The 17,655-nt window shown below is 41.9% G+C and overlaps 1 protein-coding gene across 1 annotated transcript in view; it reads left to right on the top strand.

Annotated features, from left to right (window-relative positions):
* Nucleotides 1-17,655, top strand: part of LOC125892261 (cryptochrome-1-like) — a 43,594-nt gene that overhangs the window by 11,474 nt on the left and 14,465 nt on the right. Inside the window, exons 3-6 of the mRNA XM_049582174.1 lie at nucleotides 10,729-10,837; nucleotides 11,040-11,182; nucleotides 12,410-12,594; nucleotides 17,514-17,602. Of these exons, the coding sequence (XP_049438131.1) occupies nucleotides 10,729-10,837; nucleotides 11,040-11,182; nucleotides 12,410-12,594; nucleotides 17,514-17,602 (526 nt within the window). The remainder of the gene's footprint in view (nucleotides 1-10,728; nucleotides 10,838-11,039; nucleotides 11,183-12,409; nucleotides 12,595-17,513; nucleotides 17,603-17,655) is intronic.

The following is a 17,655-nucleotide window of genomic DNA, read 5'->3' as shown; positions in this document are numbered from 1 at the left end:
TCTTGTAGGTCTGTTCGGCTGCTGGGATTAAAATGTTTCAGTGACCAATCCCATTTTATAAATGGGAAATGAGTCATTCCTGTAACACAGGTCTACAGTATGATATTTAATGAATGTTCTTACAACTTTTAAAGTCACCAGGAAGCTAGTTAGCTGTCGTTCTTGTTGATCATTTTACAGCAGGGCTACCTTGAGCTTTATGATCTGTCCCACAGATGATATTTTAGGCCTGATACACACTTAAAAAACAGCACATCCTGCCTCTGTGTCCTTGAAAGTTGGCGCAGAGGAGGCATAAGTAGCACCCAGTGCGTGACCTCGCATTTTCCAGGCGGTAAAAGATGTGGCATGTGTCCACGGCCCTTTTTGGTCCTAAATTAAATAGTTACTCCAGTGATTCAGCATTGAACTTTCAGTTGAGAGACTTGCAAGAGACATTTAAACAACCATAAAATATTTGCAGCAGAGGCTGAGATGCCCTGACTCATAGCACCTACATTTAAGTAGTCCCTCCTTAAATGTTGGAGCCCACACTTCCCATGATGGCACTCTGTAACATCTTTTAATTAGACCATCAATGTCTAGGAAAGTTTTTCAAACTCAATGCCACCACTCTGCATTATAAACAGATTATAATGTACAATATTAGTGGAGTGCGTCTTTAACATGCAGCTGCACTTTAGAGCCTTTTTGACCAAATAGTTCCTGTAATGAATCCCAGGAAATAAGATAATGAAATGAATTGGCACGTTGGTGTTCCCACTTAATCAGTAGTAAGATTTTTAGAGGCCAATATAGAAATCACAAGTTTTAATTTTAACTCAGTTTAACATCAGTGTTGTTGCAGGTTTGTCATAAACCCCATGTTGTTTATGTTGTGGTTTTTGTAAATATTGCAGATCTACTGAGTGTTCCAGCGCCACTTTACTCATTCATCATCTTCTTGACCCACTTCCTCAGTGTTTTGAAGCAATTCATGTAAAGGTCAAAGATAATAAAACTGTCAAGGCCTTGTCGGATAGCCGCGTGTTCACAGAGCTCTGCAAAATGTAGGTTGTGCTTATGTAAGTGAAAATCAAGGTCTAATCTTTACTGATAACCTTTAAAAGTGGAAATAGACAAATTTCTTTGCGTTAACTTAGCATTGTAAAGTAAATGTTGATTGCACAATGTAAAGGCTATAGAATAATTACAACACCAGCAGTTAGTTTGGTTCCTTGTAAAGGTTGATTTATATTTGTTCATAGGCTCTACATAAGTTGCCTACGCTGTTGTACTCTGCAATTACATCACCGAAACACTAGATGGCAGTGAGGTTTCTAAGTCACTGAGATAAGTTTCTGGCATGGGCAGTAGAGCTTGATTAATTCAACTAACACATCTGAAAAACACACAAAACATGGCTTAATAGCCACAACACCTTAACAAGGTTTACAGACAAAACAATGGTCCGATACTAGACACGTTGTCCCTACAAATTCAACATGCTAATGTTGATAGCATAAGCCTGTGACATTTTACATTGCGTAAATTAGCCTAGCAGTTAGTAGACCATATGAATCCAGGAACAACAGCAGCATTTAGCAAAGGCAAAGTCACAAAAGTTGGCTCCAATATAACTCACAAGTTCACTGATAAAAAGACTTGTTTTCCCCACAAATACAAGACGCTTAGGTTATTAGCAAAAGCCTTTGACATTTTACATTGCGTAGCCTAGCGGTTAGCAGATTTTTCCATGTGAAGCCAGGAACAACAGCAGCATTCAGCAAAGGTAACGTCACAAAATTCAGCTACTTTTAACTCACAAGGTTCACCGATAAAACAGCTGTCTTATACTAGACATATTTCCCCACAAATACAACATGCTAACGTTATTAGCATAAGCCCATGCCATTTAGCATTACATATATTAGCCTAGTGGCTAGTGAAGTTTTCCCTCTCTCATATGAAGCCAAGTTATTGTTTCTCATCTGGGAAATAAAAGTAAATAAAGGCTTTGTTTCCACTGAGGGAATTTTTTTTTTTTCACTTTACAAAAATAAACAGGAGGTCTGCGTCACCGCAAAGATAAATTTCTGTGGAGGTGTAGCAGCAGGGCGTACCTACGATGTAGGTACAGTCACTTTCACTTTGCAGTTCTGTCTGCCATCGGGTATGATCCCCCGGGAAAATGAAGGCTTGATTTACAAACCAAAGGAAGTGCCTCAACGACGGTGCAACCAAAACAGGAAGAGAATAGCAGTTTTGTTTTTCTCAGTAGCTATCTGTAGTTCCCATTTACTAAAGGTATCAGTTGCTGCGTCTTCATGCACAAAATATTCAGTTTTTGCTCTAATTTAAAAAAAAGACAATATTCCTAAGCAGTTTATAGAGCTAATGATAATGAATAATTAACTATTATTCCTGTGTGCATGCAGCTGGGCATACTTTGATTTATGTGCCCCAACATGTCATGTATTACAGTAAAATATAGAACAGCAGAACAGCTGAAGCCACTTTTTATTTTGCTTCTTTGCATCAAATAGGATTTTTCTTTTCAAAGTTTTCTCAGCAGCAGTGGACTTGTTGTGCAAACACAGCCTCCCTTTTTCATTCCGTCAGTCACCTTCTTGAAAAGGTCGGCGATGTTATACTTGTGCATATCCAGGAAACCTGTTGAGTCTTTCATAATGTTTAAAAGTAGATGTGTTTCTCCTTCCGACCAGAAATGTGGGCTTTTGGGCGTACATACCTAACTACAGCCTTCAAACTGTTGGCGAGATGGTTTATGTACAACATACAGAGCTGACTGAAACAGCGCATTAAAACCCCAATTAAGATGTATTAAATGGGCTGTATACATGCCCATAGAATGCTATTAAAACTGAATTATTCCGGCATTTCCCATGTCTTAATTGGCTAAAAAAAAAAGGCTAAATATGGCAAAAGTGCCCAATTCGGAAAATCCAAAAGCAATATGCTGTTAACATGACCAACATCAAATTCAGAATATTGTCACATTCATAATAACAGGGGAATATTAGTGTGCATGTAAATGAACTCAGTGTAAGTTCTTTGCAGTCACTACGCTCAGTAGTGGAAATGGCGTGCGATGGAACAACTGAGGAAACGGAAATGCAGTGTTGCCTGTGTTGTTGCTAGGCTCTGTGTAAAACAGTAGAGTGATCGGTTGTCTTTTCAACAGCAGCATCAACAATAACACCACTTGGACAATCTAGCAGGGGAAAGTTATCTGTTTCCACTTGAAGTGATGTCTCTAGACCTGAACTATTCTTTAAACGTGCGTTAGTGTTGTCTCGTCACATTTCCACAGCCTCTGTTTGTTTTATCTTATTATCCTTAGCTTAAAATTCAGCAGGATTTACAGAAGAAGATTTGACATATCATCCTCTCTGTCCTTGACCTGTCTGTTTTCAATGTTGGTTCATGTCTTATAGCAGAGACCCTGTGTTGACAACTTTTTTTCTATAGATTCTGGCTGTGTTGTCAGTGGCCTTCTGACCAAAGTTCACTTAACATCTATAAATGTAGTTATATGATCCCAGCGGACTGAGGGCAGGACAGCAGTCTCATCTAAACACATGCAAACGATATATAAAAAGGCTTTTATGTCACAAATTGTAGTTAAATACTTAGTTTTCTTTGTTTTTACCGCATTGTTTTCTGATAGCTGTAATAACAGGAAGAGCCCGAGCCGCAGTGAGCAGACAGCAGATTTAGAAGCACTCAGTGACCTCCCACCACAGTGATGTAAAACGTAGCAGTGCCAGGTAAAGAGATGGAGCTCCAGAGCAAAAACCAATAAAAATGAGGGTAATCAATTGTTTTTCCATCTCGAGGAAAATGTGAGAATACTTTGTGCAGGAGATGTAGGTTAGTGTGTCACTGCATGAAACTTGTGAGCGGTTATGTGATCGTGACCTACTTAAGGCGAGGCTTTTTCCTGTGGCCTGTTACCAAACCAACGGATACACGCTGGAGAATGCAGGCAGAGATAAAACAGCATGCAGTTCATCTGCTCGAACAGAAAACAAGTCAGCTTTCATTATCTGCCAAAATCTGCAAGATCTTAGGGTTGCATGTGTCAACAGATGTTTGTCTACCAGTCACCAAGGTTACCGATTGTTCTTTTGATAAAGGACATCAGCAGACAGAGTGAGACCCAGAGTTCTAGAGAGTTTGAGATACCTCTTAGTAATCTGTTCCTCTGATCCATTAGCTGTTCTTTAGTGTTGAATTTGTGCACATTTTAGCTCAATGATTACTCTGCGCTGTCAGTGAATGCAGGCCTGACAAACACATCACAGACAATGAGTGGAGCTTTTAATATACTCATCACTGTATGAATAGGCTCTGTGAGAGAGTGAATGACGCACAGCCTCCATTGTTTGATGCAGAACAGGACTATTCCACTTCACAAAGGTTCTGATGTGGAGGATGTGTGGTTATGAAAGCAGTGTTACTGTTTCTGGCTTTAAATCAGCAAAGGACTAGTTTCCTCATTCTCGTCCGGGGGAGGAAAGTTATTTCTGATTCTTGACTACTCTCATCAGCCAGATAAATACTAGTACAGTGATTCCTAACTGGTCCAGCCACAGGGTCCAGATTCCCCCTTAATCATTTGTTCAAGGTCCACACAGTTGAATGTATTCAGCATCACACTTGCGTTTGGCTATGTCATTAAGTTAATCTGCTGTCTTTGTCATGTAGATGGCTGTTAGTCACTCACTCTTCAACAGGGAACAGCACTTCAAAATAAAAGCTCTGTGCAGGAAATTCACTTCATTCAAATTCACCAGTTAGCACAGGAACCACTGTGCCAGATTGTCCAATATAATGATATGAGTAGATATGGGAGATCTCTCAACTTCTTATGTTAGTGACTTTGACCACCTGAGTGACAACACATTTCAAAGAGAACAGAAGTACAACAAGCCAATCAGGAACCAGTTTTTACTTAAAGCAAAAGTATTTGTTGAACTCGACATCTGAAAAATGCCCAAATATTTCCAGCTGGTTTGAAATTTCAGATTTAATACCTTGATGTTGGCGCACCTATCTCATGGTAAATGGTAAGCATTGTATTTTTTAACCATGGATCTTATTTTACCACATTTTTGTGCCTCGGTGTTTTTACATAAAGTCCTTTTTGAAGACACCAATCTGGACCAACAGAAAAAGGACTCAGTTCTCTTTCTGGTCAACTTCTTTGTCGTGGCACTGCAGTGTGATTTTTGAAGCCCTGCGCTTTCAGATTAACTTAAAATTGGAGGAACACCTCAGTGTTTGTGCTGTAGACTGTTGCTGTGTGATGTATTCTACATTGCACATCTGGAGACGTGCAGTATCCTCCGTGGACCAAACTACTCCTCCTCCTGCGTCCTTACAAGCGTTACAGGCCAACGTGGTTACGTCTGTTTTTTTCAAGTGACCCAGGTCAACAGCATGTGATCTAGAGGGCTAAATACAAAGGCAAAGAGCAAAGTAAACCTGGAGCGCTTTGCGTTCACAGCGCACAGGTTAAATGAACCGCACCGCAGACTTGAAGCGAACAGAACTTAAACCACCTCCTGAAGTGATCCAAGTTGAGTCACTCAGGTAACATTTGGTGATGCAAGCCGACTTGGTTGGCAGCGCTTGCTTTTGCCTTCCCCGCACTGGGAAACATGTACGTAACATGCAGCAAAGAGCGGTGATCATCATCTGCGCGCTGCATCGCCATCGAACACCTCGCGCATTAGACGCACCAAAGAGCCTAGCCCACTCTGCCACACGTCGTGTACTAGATGTCGGATTGTTGAAATATCAGCAGAAAGAGATGTAGAAGTGGTGTGAGGAGACACGTCAGCTCTTGGCTTGTAATAAATGTTTTGATATTAAAAAATATATTATAATAGGGCCCATATAAGAATATGATGTGTTTATTTTACAGTAGAAATTCAGGTATGTGTCAGGCTCAGGGCCAAAACTGCTGTCAGAAGTCTGACTCAGGTCTGGTTGGGGTTCATGTAGGGTCAGGCCCAGGGGTGTGGCACATCATCTCGGTCACAATAGTTCCTGTATAACTTTTAATTTGATTTGAAAAATTCATATAGTGATACTGCAATATTTGGACTTGTTGACATATTAGCGTCATACTGTTGCCCACGGCAACAACAAGCATGGCTGAAAGCAAAATTATTATGGATTTTGCGATGGTTCCAAAAAGAGGAGCGGCTTCAGTAGTGTGGAATAAACTGTGGCGTCCTGAATGTTTCATGAACAGCCCCGGACTTCTCAGACTCTTTTACTGCTCAGAGGGAACTCATTCAGCGGCTCCTCTGGCAGCAGCACAGTGTCTCTCCCTCTCCTCTTTTGCTGTGTTCACTTGACACGGTGTCGTCAAGTGATTTCGTCATAAACCTTTGGTAATGTAAACCCTCTTGACACTCGCAGCTTGACAACAAACTCCATATATGTGAGTGTGTGATAGTTGTGGTATCATAACAGCCTGTCACAGGTTACAGCCTGATGATTAGAGGAGAAATGGCAGAGCATAAACGTCCAGGTGGAAAAAAAAGATAAGGAAATCACCTGTTGATTTATATATTTAGATCCCAGGGGACATTTTTTTGTATTTGGGAGCTGTTTAAATGTGTAAATTATGGTAGATTTTATTTAGCTGAACTATTAATATTGTAACAGAATCTGAATCTGTTGTTGTTCACAAACTAAAGAAATGAGATCATTTTTCTTTATTTTTTCCTGAATATTTGAAGCAAACTGTGAAACTAAATCACCCTTTTTGTTGCAATTCTGTGTTCTTAAATAAATGATAAAATATTTTTTACTTATTTGCCATATCATCAAGAATATTGTTAGCGCAAAAATACCCTGAATTATTGTGATATTATTTCAGAGCCATATCACCCACCCCCAGTCAGGCCTGATTTTTTTGGTCCCAGTCAGAGCTCCACCCTTCACCCTCCTTGAAGCTGGAAGCTGAACACAAATAGATTCGATAAAACAATTCATTACCTGATTCACTTAAAATGCATCAAACCCTAATCTCATTGGGACTCATGGGAAATCCACCTGTACCAACTAAAAGGACTGAAGTCAAGCCCAAAGTTAACAGCTGATGTTTAAGACAACAGCTTCCTGAGCTGGACTGACACAACTTAAATGTCAGAATTGTTGTTAGCAGGTACCAGGTGGATTGTTCCTTTGCTTGTGATAAAAAGTTTTGCTGGGTCATGAGAGTTAAAGTAGAAACACTTTTCCATTAAAAAGCAAAGTAACATCTGAGGTGACTACAGAAGGGTTTTCACACACACACAAGTTGTGAAACATATTTATTTTTTTGAAGCTTTTACTTCTCATTCACACTTGACGGTTCAGTTATTGTTCTCTCTGCGCTCCTGCTGAGAGAAAATAAAGGTGTGTGTCCTCATTGCATGTGTGTGTGCACGCGAGCAAGGGCATGCGCGGGCGGGCGAGAAGAAATGAGGTTACTGGGCTGAAGGATTGTGTTGTGGCGCAGTGCTGTGCTGAGTGTGTGTGTGTTCTGCCAGATGTAGGCCAGAGCAGTTATATAAGGACTGATGCATGACCAGGCACACTGCCAGGAACACCAGGAGGACACAGCAACACACACACAGGAACAGTCAAAAGTGGAAGCACACACTGACCCTCACACATGAGCACACACAGGCGTTCACGTTTGGGCTCATGCTGATGTGCACAGACGTTTAAATGCACACACACGTAACAGCTGATAATGTCACCCAGAATGATTTCTAGAGCATCTCTGATATGACTTGAATGCTTTTTGTCCACTGACACAGAAAGAGGGCAGCCAAAAAATGTGATGAAAACAGATAAGATGCATGTCTAGACTAAGTGCTGGTGACTGTGCAGCTAATCGCAATGAGGTGCAAAACCTTAAGATGAAGAGCCTTTTGTGTGCGTGTGTGTGTGTGTGTTGGCTTATTGGACGTATTTGTGGTGGGATGCACTAAGGGATTTTAGACTCCTGACTTCTGTATTTCAAAAAATCTTGGTGGTTTAATGATAAAACTCTTTCTGTGTGATCTGATCTGGGTGTAACTTGTGCCCACCTCGACATGAAATGACTTGAATGAACATCAACAGGTGGTCATATCGTTGCAACCTGTCACAAAAAGCAAAAGTATTTAAACCGTGGAGCCACATTTTCAATGTTTCTGCCCCACATATTTGAAAGTTTCGCAGAAAATAGCGTCAGTTGTTCAAATAAACCCAAAAGAAAAAATCATGTCATTATTCTTTTCTTTGACAGGAAGTACCCTGAAGTATGTCCTCTTTGAGTTTTCAAGCTGTCAAATCTAAGCCCTTTATTTTATACTGCATGTGTGGTTTGTCTTGTTGACAAATGCGTGCATATCACAAGCTTGTTTTATTAAATCAAAAGCCTAAATTGGAATCACCATTTGGAATTTGCAGAGTAGAGCAACAAAAAAGACCCAACCCACAAGTGAGGAAGCTCCAGCCCAGGCTTTATAAGTGCGTCTTGCTCTTGTATAAGCAGGCACGTGCATCAAGTGTGCACGACCTTGCCGGCAAGCTCTGCCTGTCTGTGTGGGGATTGGGAGCAAATGGAGCTTTGCCTGCGAGTGAGCCCTCCTCTGGTTTAATGATCAGGCTAACGGGGTCAGATGGGAGGAAACAAAACTGAGCAGAACATCGTCTGGCTGCCTGGCTGTCTGCTCGGCTCGCCGGCTGTCTGCTTTGCCCGCGATCCCGCCAGATTCTGCTAATGATCAGGACTGAGGGCCAGACACAATACAGTCTAGTTGAGTCATGCCCACAGGCTGGACTCGAACCCGTGCCGCCGCGGCAACAGCCCCGTACATGGGGCACCCGCTCCACCACCAAGCCACTGACGCCCCAAAAAATAACACCTTTTATTATTACTAGTCCATACCCATTGGTAGCTTTGTCACCTTCTACCTATGCCAGTCCTCAATGCCTATGTGCAGTTTCACATGGATTGACCAAGTCAGTGAGGAGAAAAACATGGAACACACACACAGAGTTTTTCGTCATTATATAGTAAGATATCATCACTTTCTAAGTTGATTTGGCAATCTGTTGCTTCTTTACACATGTTTGTGTCCACCTGATGAACTGAGGTCCAATCTTCACTCTCTTTTATCTGTTTTTGGTCTCCACCAACTCCTGAGGGAAATATCTGTCTTTCTTAGAAAAGGTGACCAACACAAACATTTAAATGCAATAAAACAGACTTTAATCGTAACAATTCAAACTAAAATGAAATAAAAGACTAAAAACATTTATCAAAATTCAATAAAAGCAAGACTACAGACAAATTAAAGGGGAAATTCACCACCTGTTATGCGTATGTCCCGTCAGTGTTGATGGTAAATGCAGTTGGTTGTGGCAATAGATTCCTCAGTGTGTTAGAACAGATCCCTCTGCAGCTGAACATAATGATGAATTGAAATTAGTTAGTTAAGTAAACGCACGCACCCTTACTCACACACACACTATTTACCAGATAGTTTGGCAGCATTGGTAGGAATTTTGGATGTAATATTAGTCAGCCTAATGTCCGAGAAGTCTTTCTAACCAGCAGGACAGCTGCTGCCCTTTCCTTCTTCCATTGCCTCATCAACAAGGACCGAGAGTTTGTATGGAAATGGAGAGCAGCACATTTCACCTTGTAGAGCTATTTATCCACTTACCCAACCTGAACACCTCAGTGTGTATGTTACAAATTTAGTAGTTGATACCAATGCCAGTGAAATTCCACAACTCTCGATCCCTGACTCGATACCAAAACCAAATAAAAACAATAAATCCCATAAACATATGAATTTGAGTTGAATTAGATTTCAATTGAGGACAAGTGTGAATGGTAGTATGTTTTTCAGAGTTCATGTGTTGGTGTTCACAGCAGTGCAGAGTTACTGTCTTGTCAGGTGTGAAAGGTTGGGCGCCGACACAGATTACGGAGAGCAAAAGTGGAAACAGTCAAACAGTGGATGGTGGTTTATTTATAGAAGGAAGGAAAAAGAAGTCATTTTAAGCACAACATCACCTTCTCATGCAGATGGTTTAAGTTAGCAAGATTCTCACCACCCCTCCCTCCTCTTCGAGTTAGACCTTCAGCCAGTACGTTTGCATGCACAGTTAAGTAGAGCTACAGTTACAGCTTGACTAGGCCATTTAATTGGTCTGGTGTCCTTGTCCCAGTATACGCGCACAGGAGGGTAATCGATTTATTGGCCAAAGTATGTCCAACTCCGCTACAATAGGTGGAGATATGCCCCCTTTCAGCTTGTCAGTATTAGACCTGTTTCGTCACAGACCAAACAATTGACAAACAAGTTAGCTACGGTTAGCTAGCAGCTAATTGCTACCATGCTGGACAACTTTACAGCTTTGTACAATTCGTACATCCAAAAAAGTCACGGTTACTCATTTAGTGCTATTGGACTTCTGGGTCAAAGCCCGGGGCGGAAAACTGTGGAGCATGCTCAGAGCACCTCAGTCAGTTTGGGTCTGATTGGCTGTATACATGCAGGAGGAATGCTGAGAGTAAAAGAGGACAACAGGCAGGACCAAAAAGTTTTGCAGCAAAAGTCAAAGAAGAATCAGTGGTTAGGTCATGACTTCAGGGTGTAATCAGAAGATCAGTAACACATCTGTTGTCCTCTCCACCTCCTCCCTGTCTTCTCTCTTCAGGTTTCTCCTTCAGTGTTTGGAGGATCTAGACGCCAACCTTCGGAAGCTCAACTCCCGCCTTTTTGTCATCAGGGGCCAACCAGCCAACGTGTTCCCGCGGCTCTTTAAGGTCAGCATCGACAGAAAACTGAGAGCAGCACCAATAATCTCCAGTTTCCAGCTTCTCAAACATTAGGAGCTGCAGCTTTCTGCTGTTTTATGTCATTACAAATTGAGTATTGTTGGTTCAGTCAGATAAAGCAGCGTTGAAACATGTCACCTTGTGCTGTGGCACATTTTGATGGGTAAACTGTCATCTTGTTGTGTCTCAGGAGTGGAAGATCTCTCGCCTGACCTTTGAGTATGACTCAGAGCCTTTTGGGAAGGAGAGAGACGCTGCCATCAAGAAGCTGGCCATGGAGGCAGGAGTGGAGGTCATCGTCAAGATATCACACACCCTCTACGACCTGGACAAGTGAGGAAATACAAACACACACACGGGCAAAAAACAAAGGCTTAAAGGGCTGAACCCAGTCTATGAATGATTAGAGACAGGTGCTGATCACTGATTGGTACCTTGTAGTAAAGGATTTTTAAAGAAAGCTCATGCATAGACTGTCCAATTTTTCTCATGTTTGTTACATCATTTTTAAAATACATTTTTCAACTTCAAATATTAGGATATATACCTTTACTGCACTCATCGTTATGAAGTATTAAGTTATTTTAGTGGAAGCCGATGACATAAATAATATAAAAGCAAGTGTCTCTTTTAAATTTAGAGAAATGTTGACCTTTGCTTCGTGCCAGTGTTGTGAAGTTTTTATTTTACTTGTGCTGACCTTACACATCTAAAGGACTCTTCAAGTGACTCCGCTGTTGCAGACAAATTTCCAAAATCGGAAGAAAATCAGTTGGTGTGTGGTCCCAGGATCTCGATCGCTCTCTCTCGCCTCCGTCAATCAAGGTGTCCCCCAAGGCTCTGTGTTTGGCCCCTTTCTGTTCAACATTTACATGCTCCCATTACGCAAGATCATCCGACGCCATGGTCTCAACTTTCATTCTAATGCCGACGACACCCAGCTCTACATCAGTACAAAACCCTCTGCCCATCTGCCCCCTCAGTCTCTCATCAATTGCCTACTCGAAATAAAATCATGGTTGACATCTAATCTACTCAAACTCAACAGCAACAAGACAGAGCTCATGGTTGTGGCCCTAAGGTACTGCTCGGGAAGGTTGGGGATCTAATCCTAACTATTGACAGTGCCACCATCTTACCATCTGCTGAGGTCCGCAACCTGGGAGTGATCCTCGACTCCACCCTCTCATTTCAGACCCACATCAAATCTGTCACCAAATCTGCTTTCCACCACCTGGAAAACATCTCCAGACTTCAGCCATCACTCACCGACTCAGTTGCAGAAACATTCATCCACTCCTTTATCACTTCCCGCCTGGACTACTGCAATGGTGTCCTGTTCGGGGTTCCTAACAAAACCCCAGTTTTGTAAATTGTGACCCTGCAAGATCCTCAGTCTGCAAAATCTTATATTGTCTAACTAAAACTTCACATTGTCTTTAGATGCAGGAAGGTTTCAGACTTAAGTTTTTCCAGCATCTCCTCGTGCATGGTAGATATGAGTAAAAGATTAGATTTTAGATTAAACTTTGACCAGTCTCTTTTTCCACCCCTCCCCAGGATCATCGAGCTGAATGGCGGGCAGCCTCCTCTCACCTACAAGCGTTTCCAGACTCTCATCAGTCGACTGGATCCTCCTGAGATGCCCGTGGAGACGCTCTCAGACACCCTGATGGGTCGCTGTGTCACCCCCATCTCTGAGGACCATGGAGACAAGTACGGGGTTCCGTCCCTGGAGGAGCTGGGTGAGAAAACACACACACACACAAACACACACAAACCTGAACTTAGACAAGTATAGACCTGGACAGGCTTTACAGGCCTCACTGTGTGTAGGCAGCAGGATGAGGACATGTTGAAAGCAGATCTACCCCTGCAGAAACAAAAAATAGAAATGTGGCTAAAAATGTTCTCAACAATGCAGCGTAGGAGATGGACTCACAGTTTCCAGCAGCTTTTATATTTTCTTTTCACTCTTTGAGACAAAATAAATCAATTAGGAAAATGTCAGTGATGAGATCAGTGCAGAGCCCTGTAACAAAAACACTAACACATCACCAACAGTATGATATTAATATACAAAACACAAGTTTCACTCTCAGTGGTTTCAAAATACAAATGTTTAAAATTGCAAAAACGGCCGAAAAACACAGAGCTACCTGTAGAGCCATAGCCCCACCTGGATGTCACACCACGCCACTGTTTCTGTGATTTCTGTGATGGTGCTGTGGCAGTTTGTCTCCTCGTGACATTCAGTGACATAATGTGTGGACATGATTTGATACCCCTTACATTTCTGCAGATATTGGGAGACATTTCCAACTTGTTTTTACTCATTAGGAATTACTTTCCCCTGAGGCAGCAAAAGTCTTTAAAAGAGTTTTGGCTGAAGTGGATGTCTTAATCACTTTAAGGCCAGACTATTTCTAAAAGACACATTATAAACTGAGTTGAAGAAGCTTGTTAGCGTAGCAACCCTCTGCATTCAAAAAGAATATCTGATGTGAATTTTAAGTATCTAGTCCTACTTTTTCAAACATTATCTCTACCAGGCCAAATCTTTAAGATACTTTAGTGTTAAAGGGATAGTGCACCCAAAAATGAAAATATGTCCATTTTCTACTCACCCATATGCCGAGGGAGGCTCAGGTGAAGTTTTAGAGTCCTCACATCACTTGCAGAGATCCAAAGGGAGAGGAGGTAGCAACACAACTCCACCTAATGGAGGCTGACGGCACCCCAGATTCAAACGTCCAAAAACACATAATTGAAACCACAAAATATCTCCATACTGCTCACGGTCTTGCGCAAGCGCACACATGTGAGAGCAGTGCACAGAGAGGCAGTCAGAGCTACAGGCTACAATGAGGCTAAAAACAGAGTTCAAATGAGGTTTTTCCAAACAGCTTTTTATGTCGGGGCTTCAGGACACTTGGATCACTACGGACGAGCAGTATGGAGATATTTTGTGGTTTCAATTATGTGTTTTTGGACGTTTGAATGTGGGGCGCTGTCAGCCTCCGCAAGATCTCCGCAAGGGATGTTAGGACTCTAAAACTTCACTTGAGCCTCCCTCGGCATATGGGTGAGTAGATAATGGCTGAATTTTCATTTCTGGGTGCACTATCCCTTTAAATCTCAGCAAAGCTTTGGCTAAATAAAACACTTGACCTGAAATTACAAAGGCAAGAATTAAATTTTAACTAGAATGAATGCATGATGCAATACCTAAAATCTGACCAAATAAAAAATATCTATGAAATTAAGACCAAACACAAAATCATCCCTTCCATGGTTAACACTTAACGCTCATTAGACCTCCTTAAACTGTCCGTCAAGATCCTCTATTTAAAGGTTCATCTAGTCTAAATCTCAGTATTAGATTAGTCAGATAACACGTTCACCCTCTTAAAGTTTCTGGCAAGATGTCTAGTTTCCATTCACAAAGGTTACCGTCCATTCATTCAATTAACTGTACTGTAGCCAGCTGCACGTGTGCAGCTATTTCACAGATCGTTAAGATATTTAAGGTGTTAACTCTCTAATGCTGTCGGTGCAGATGTCTGGTGGAAAGGTTTGTTCCACACAAGCTGTTATTCGTCCCCTAAATTAGCCGGGTAACATTTTAACCCGCTTACACTCAGTCAGTCAAGATGTCTAGTTTCCATTCACAGAAGGCCAAGTTCATTCACTCTTAAAGTACTGCAGCTGTTCACTGCTCACACACACCTGCACCCAGTGTCCCTGATTAACTCCCCGCGTTGATTTTTGAATTTAAAGTTGTTTCTCATTTATGAAAAGCTTAAAAAAGTCTGGATGACCTCTAGCTCACAGTTAGAGTGTAATATAAATTATGATATAAACTTTCTGTGGTACCGTGAAACCGCAATATTTTCTGAGACGGTTATCATACTGTGAAAATCTCAACCCTAATACTCCAAGTTAAAACCTTATTTTGAAAAGTGGATGTAGTCACATGTGAATGTTGGGCCATTTCGATTCATTTACCATAAAGATCAGAATATAGGTGCAGTCCAATTATAGCAATAGCTGGTTTGACCATAGAGATGTGAGCGACTGCTGCTTCACTGCAGTGTTTCACTTGGTCACTTAAATACTAACTTAAATACTAAAGTGTGTCTCGCTGTTACTCTGCGTGCTGCAGCTGAAGCGATCAGTGCACAAAGAAAGATAAACAGCTATAAAAAGATAAACACAATACTTCATGTGCAAAATGACCACTTGTATATCAACTACTCATCGCATCCTTACCTTGAATTTGTGAAGCAAACTCCTCCACCTCCACGGTGAACGAATAATCCAAAAAAGGTGATCGTCTTCATAAACTAAAGGAACAGAGACCACAGTTAACAACAGCAAAACTATATCCAAACATCATCACTGTAACATCACTTGAACACATGGAATTTCTTCATGTTTTAAGGAATACTCTGGCACGACCTAGTAACATGCCTCGGCACGTGCTGCTCAAGCTGAGCTCATGTGCACGTGCGAGCTCAGGCATGGTCAAGTGTTTTTTATTGAAATGTTTCTCAGTCCCTCCAGGATTTCCTCAGCTGTTTTGTGGACTGTTAATTTCATTCATGAAAAATGTTTTGGGGAGTCTTCGTTCACTGTGGAGGCATGCTTCACATATTCAATGCAACATACAGTCATTGATATAGCAAGTGTCATTCTGCAGGTGAGGTTTTACTTCAAGAGGAAATGAGAGCAGAATTTTCAGAAATGCAGTAAATTATACATGATTAAGGGATATTATTCCAACCTTAAATGTTAAATTTACTTGTCAATATCTGTATATATTATTTGTTATAAAAAAAAATGTTTTAAAAGGGAATGAAAGGAATCAGTAATCCATTGTCAGTAAGGTGAGGTGGGGGTCTGATCGGCCAGGCAGGCTGCCGCTAGGGTTGCAACGGTATGAGACTTTCACAGCACAATGACGGTCTCAGAGAATATTGCAGAATTATTACAGAATTTATATGCCCCTGTAAAGGAATGAAAACAGGAGGGTTATTGTTGGTTGAAGAAATGTTTTATTACTATAATTGAAAATCAAGGATAGATTCAACGTCCAGTTGCATTTCATTTCAATATCATAGATTAGCAAGTATCTTGGGGTCTTGTTCATGAGTGAGGGTAGAATGGAGCGTGAGATGGATCAGCAGGTCGGTGCGGCTTCTGCAGTGATGCGGGCACTGCGCCGGTGCGTCGTGGTGAAGAGGGAGCTGAGTCAGAAAGCAAAGCTTTCAGTGTACTGGTCCATCTACGTCCCAACCCTCACCTATTGTCATGAGCTCTGGGTAGTGACTGAAAGAATGAGATTGCGGATACAAGCGGTGGAAATGAGTTTCCTCCGTGGGGTGTCTGGGCTCAGCCTTAGAGATAGGGTGAGGAGCTCGGACATCCGGAGGGAGCTCGGAGTAGAGCCACTGCTCCTTCGCATTGAAAGGGGTCAGTTGAGGTGGTTCGGGTATCTGATCAGGATTGTCCTGGGTGCCTCCCGCTGGAGGTGTTCTGGGCACGTCCCACTGGTAGGAGGCCCCGGGGCAGACCCAGAACACACTGGAGGGATTACATATCTCGTCTGGCCTGGGAACGCCTTGGGGTGCTCCAGGAGGATCTGCAAAGTGTTGCTGGAGAGAGGGACGTCTGGGGTGCTTTGCTTGGCCTGCTGCCCCCGCGACCCGGCCCCGGATAAGCGGATGAAAATGGATGGATAGATAAGCAAATGAAATGTACACAGTGATAACCATCAACTTTTATATCATGGTATACCTTAAAACAGGTATATCGCTACAACCTTAGCTGCTGCCTCCAATTTAATGGTGGGGGAAGCACTGCAGTAAGATCAAAAGCACTCGACTTAGGGGAAGCAAAGAAATAGGAAACTGGCACACTGTTGGTCATTTAGACTCACTTAAATACCAACATTTCAGTCTTTAGATCTTCATGAATTAAAACTTATTTTGTTAGATAGCACTGACCCCATGTACACATAAATGTCAGCTGAAAAGATTTAACGTGTTCCTTTAAAAGCAGCCATCAAGTCAAGAAAAGTCACGATAAAAACAACATTTGCGCAGTACTTTTTTTTGGAGAGAAACATAAAAATAATAAGAAATCGACAGACAAACAACAAAGCCAAAGCAGTTGAGGCTTAAACCCACTCAGCCGTTCACCACGCAGAGTTTGTGTCTATATCTGAAGCAGCGTGGAGCCTCAGGTAATCTGGCTGAGCTGTGCCAAGTGGGAAACCTCATGTTGTTCAGCTTTGTGCTGCAGCACGGAGAAAAAGGTCAACCGGTTTTCACACTGTTACTCTAACAAAGTGCTGAGGGTGTGATGCATACACAGTAGGTGTACAGATGAATGCTGTTAGGGAACAGCCTCCCAAGTGTATGTCATATTTATTAGATTTATATTAATACATTGAAAATAAGCAGCAAAGGGAACGGCTAAGAACAGCTGCTAAGGAAACCAATTAGACGCAGCTGGTGATGCTCTGTTGACATTACCTGTGGACTGCCTGCATCCAGCTACATGTTGTATAAGACTTTATTGTTCATCATATAACTGAAGGATTGTTGACTCAGTCGACATTGTGGTAAACCTGGAAGGTGATCATGATGAATGTTTGCAGGCTTTGACACTGAGGGCCTGCCTACAGCCGTGTGGCCGGGAGGAGAGACCGAGGCGCTGACCAGGATAGAGCGCCATCTGGAGAGGAAGGTCAGTATTTCAGCTGAATGAAAGTCAATCAGAGAACATATTCATGGTAGTTT

This window comes from Epinephelus fuscoguttatus, linkage group LG7, assembly GCF_011397635.1.
Source record: "Epinephelus fuscoguttatus linkage group LG7, E.fuscoguttatus.final_Chr_v1".
In the NCBI taxonomy this organism is placed as follows: domain Eukaryota; kingdom Metazoa; phylum Chordata; class Actinopteri; order Perciformes; family Serranidae; genus Epinephelus; species Epinephelus fuscoguttatus.
This window is presented reverse-complemented; position numbering and strand designations above follow the sequence as displayed.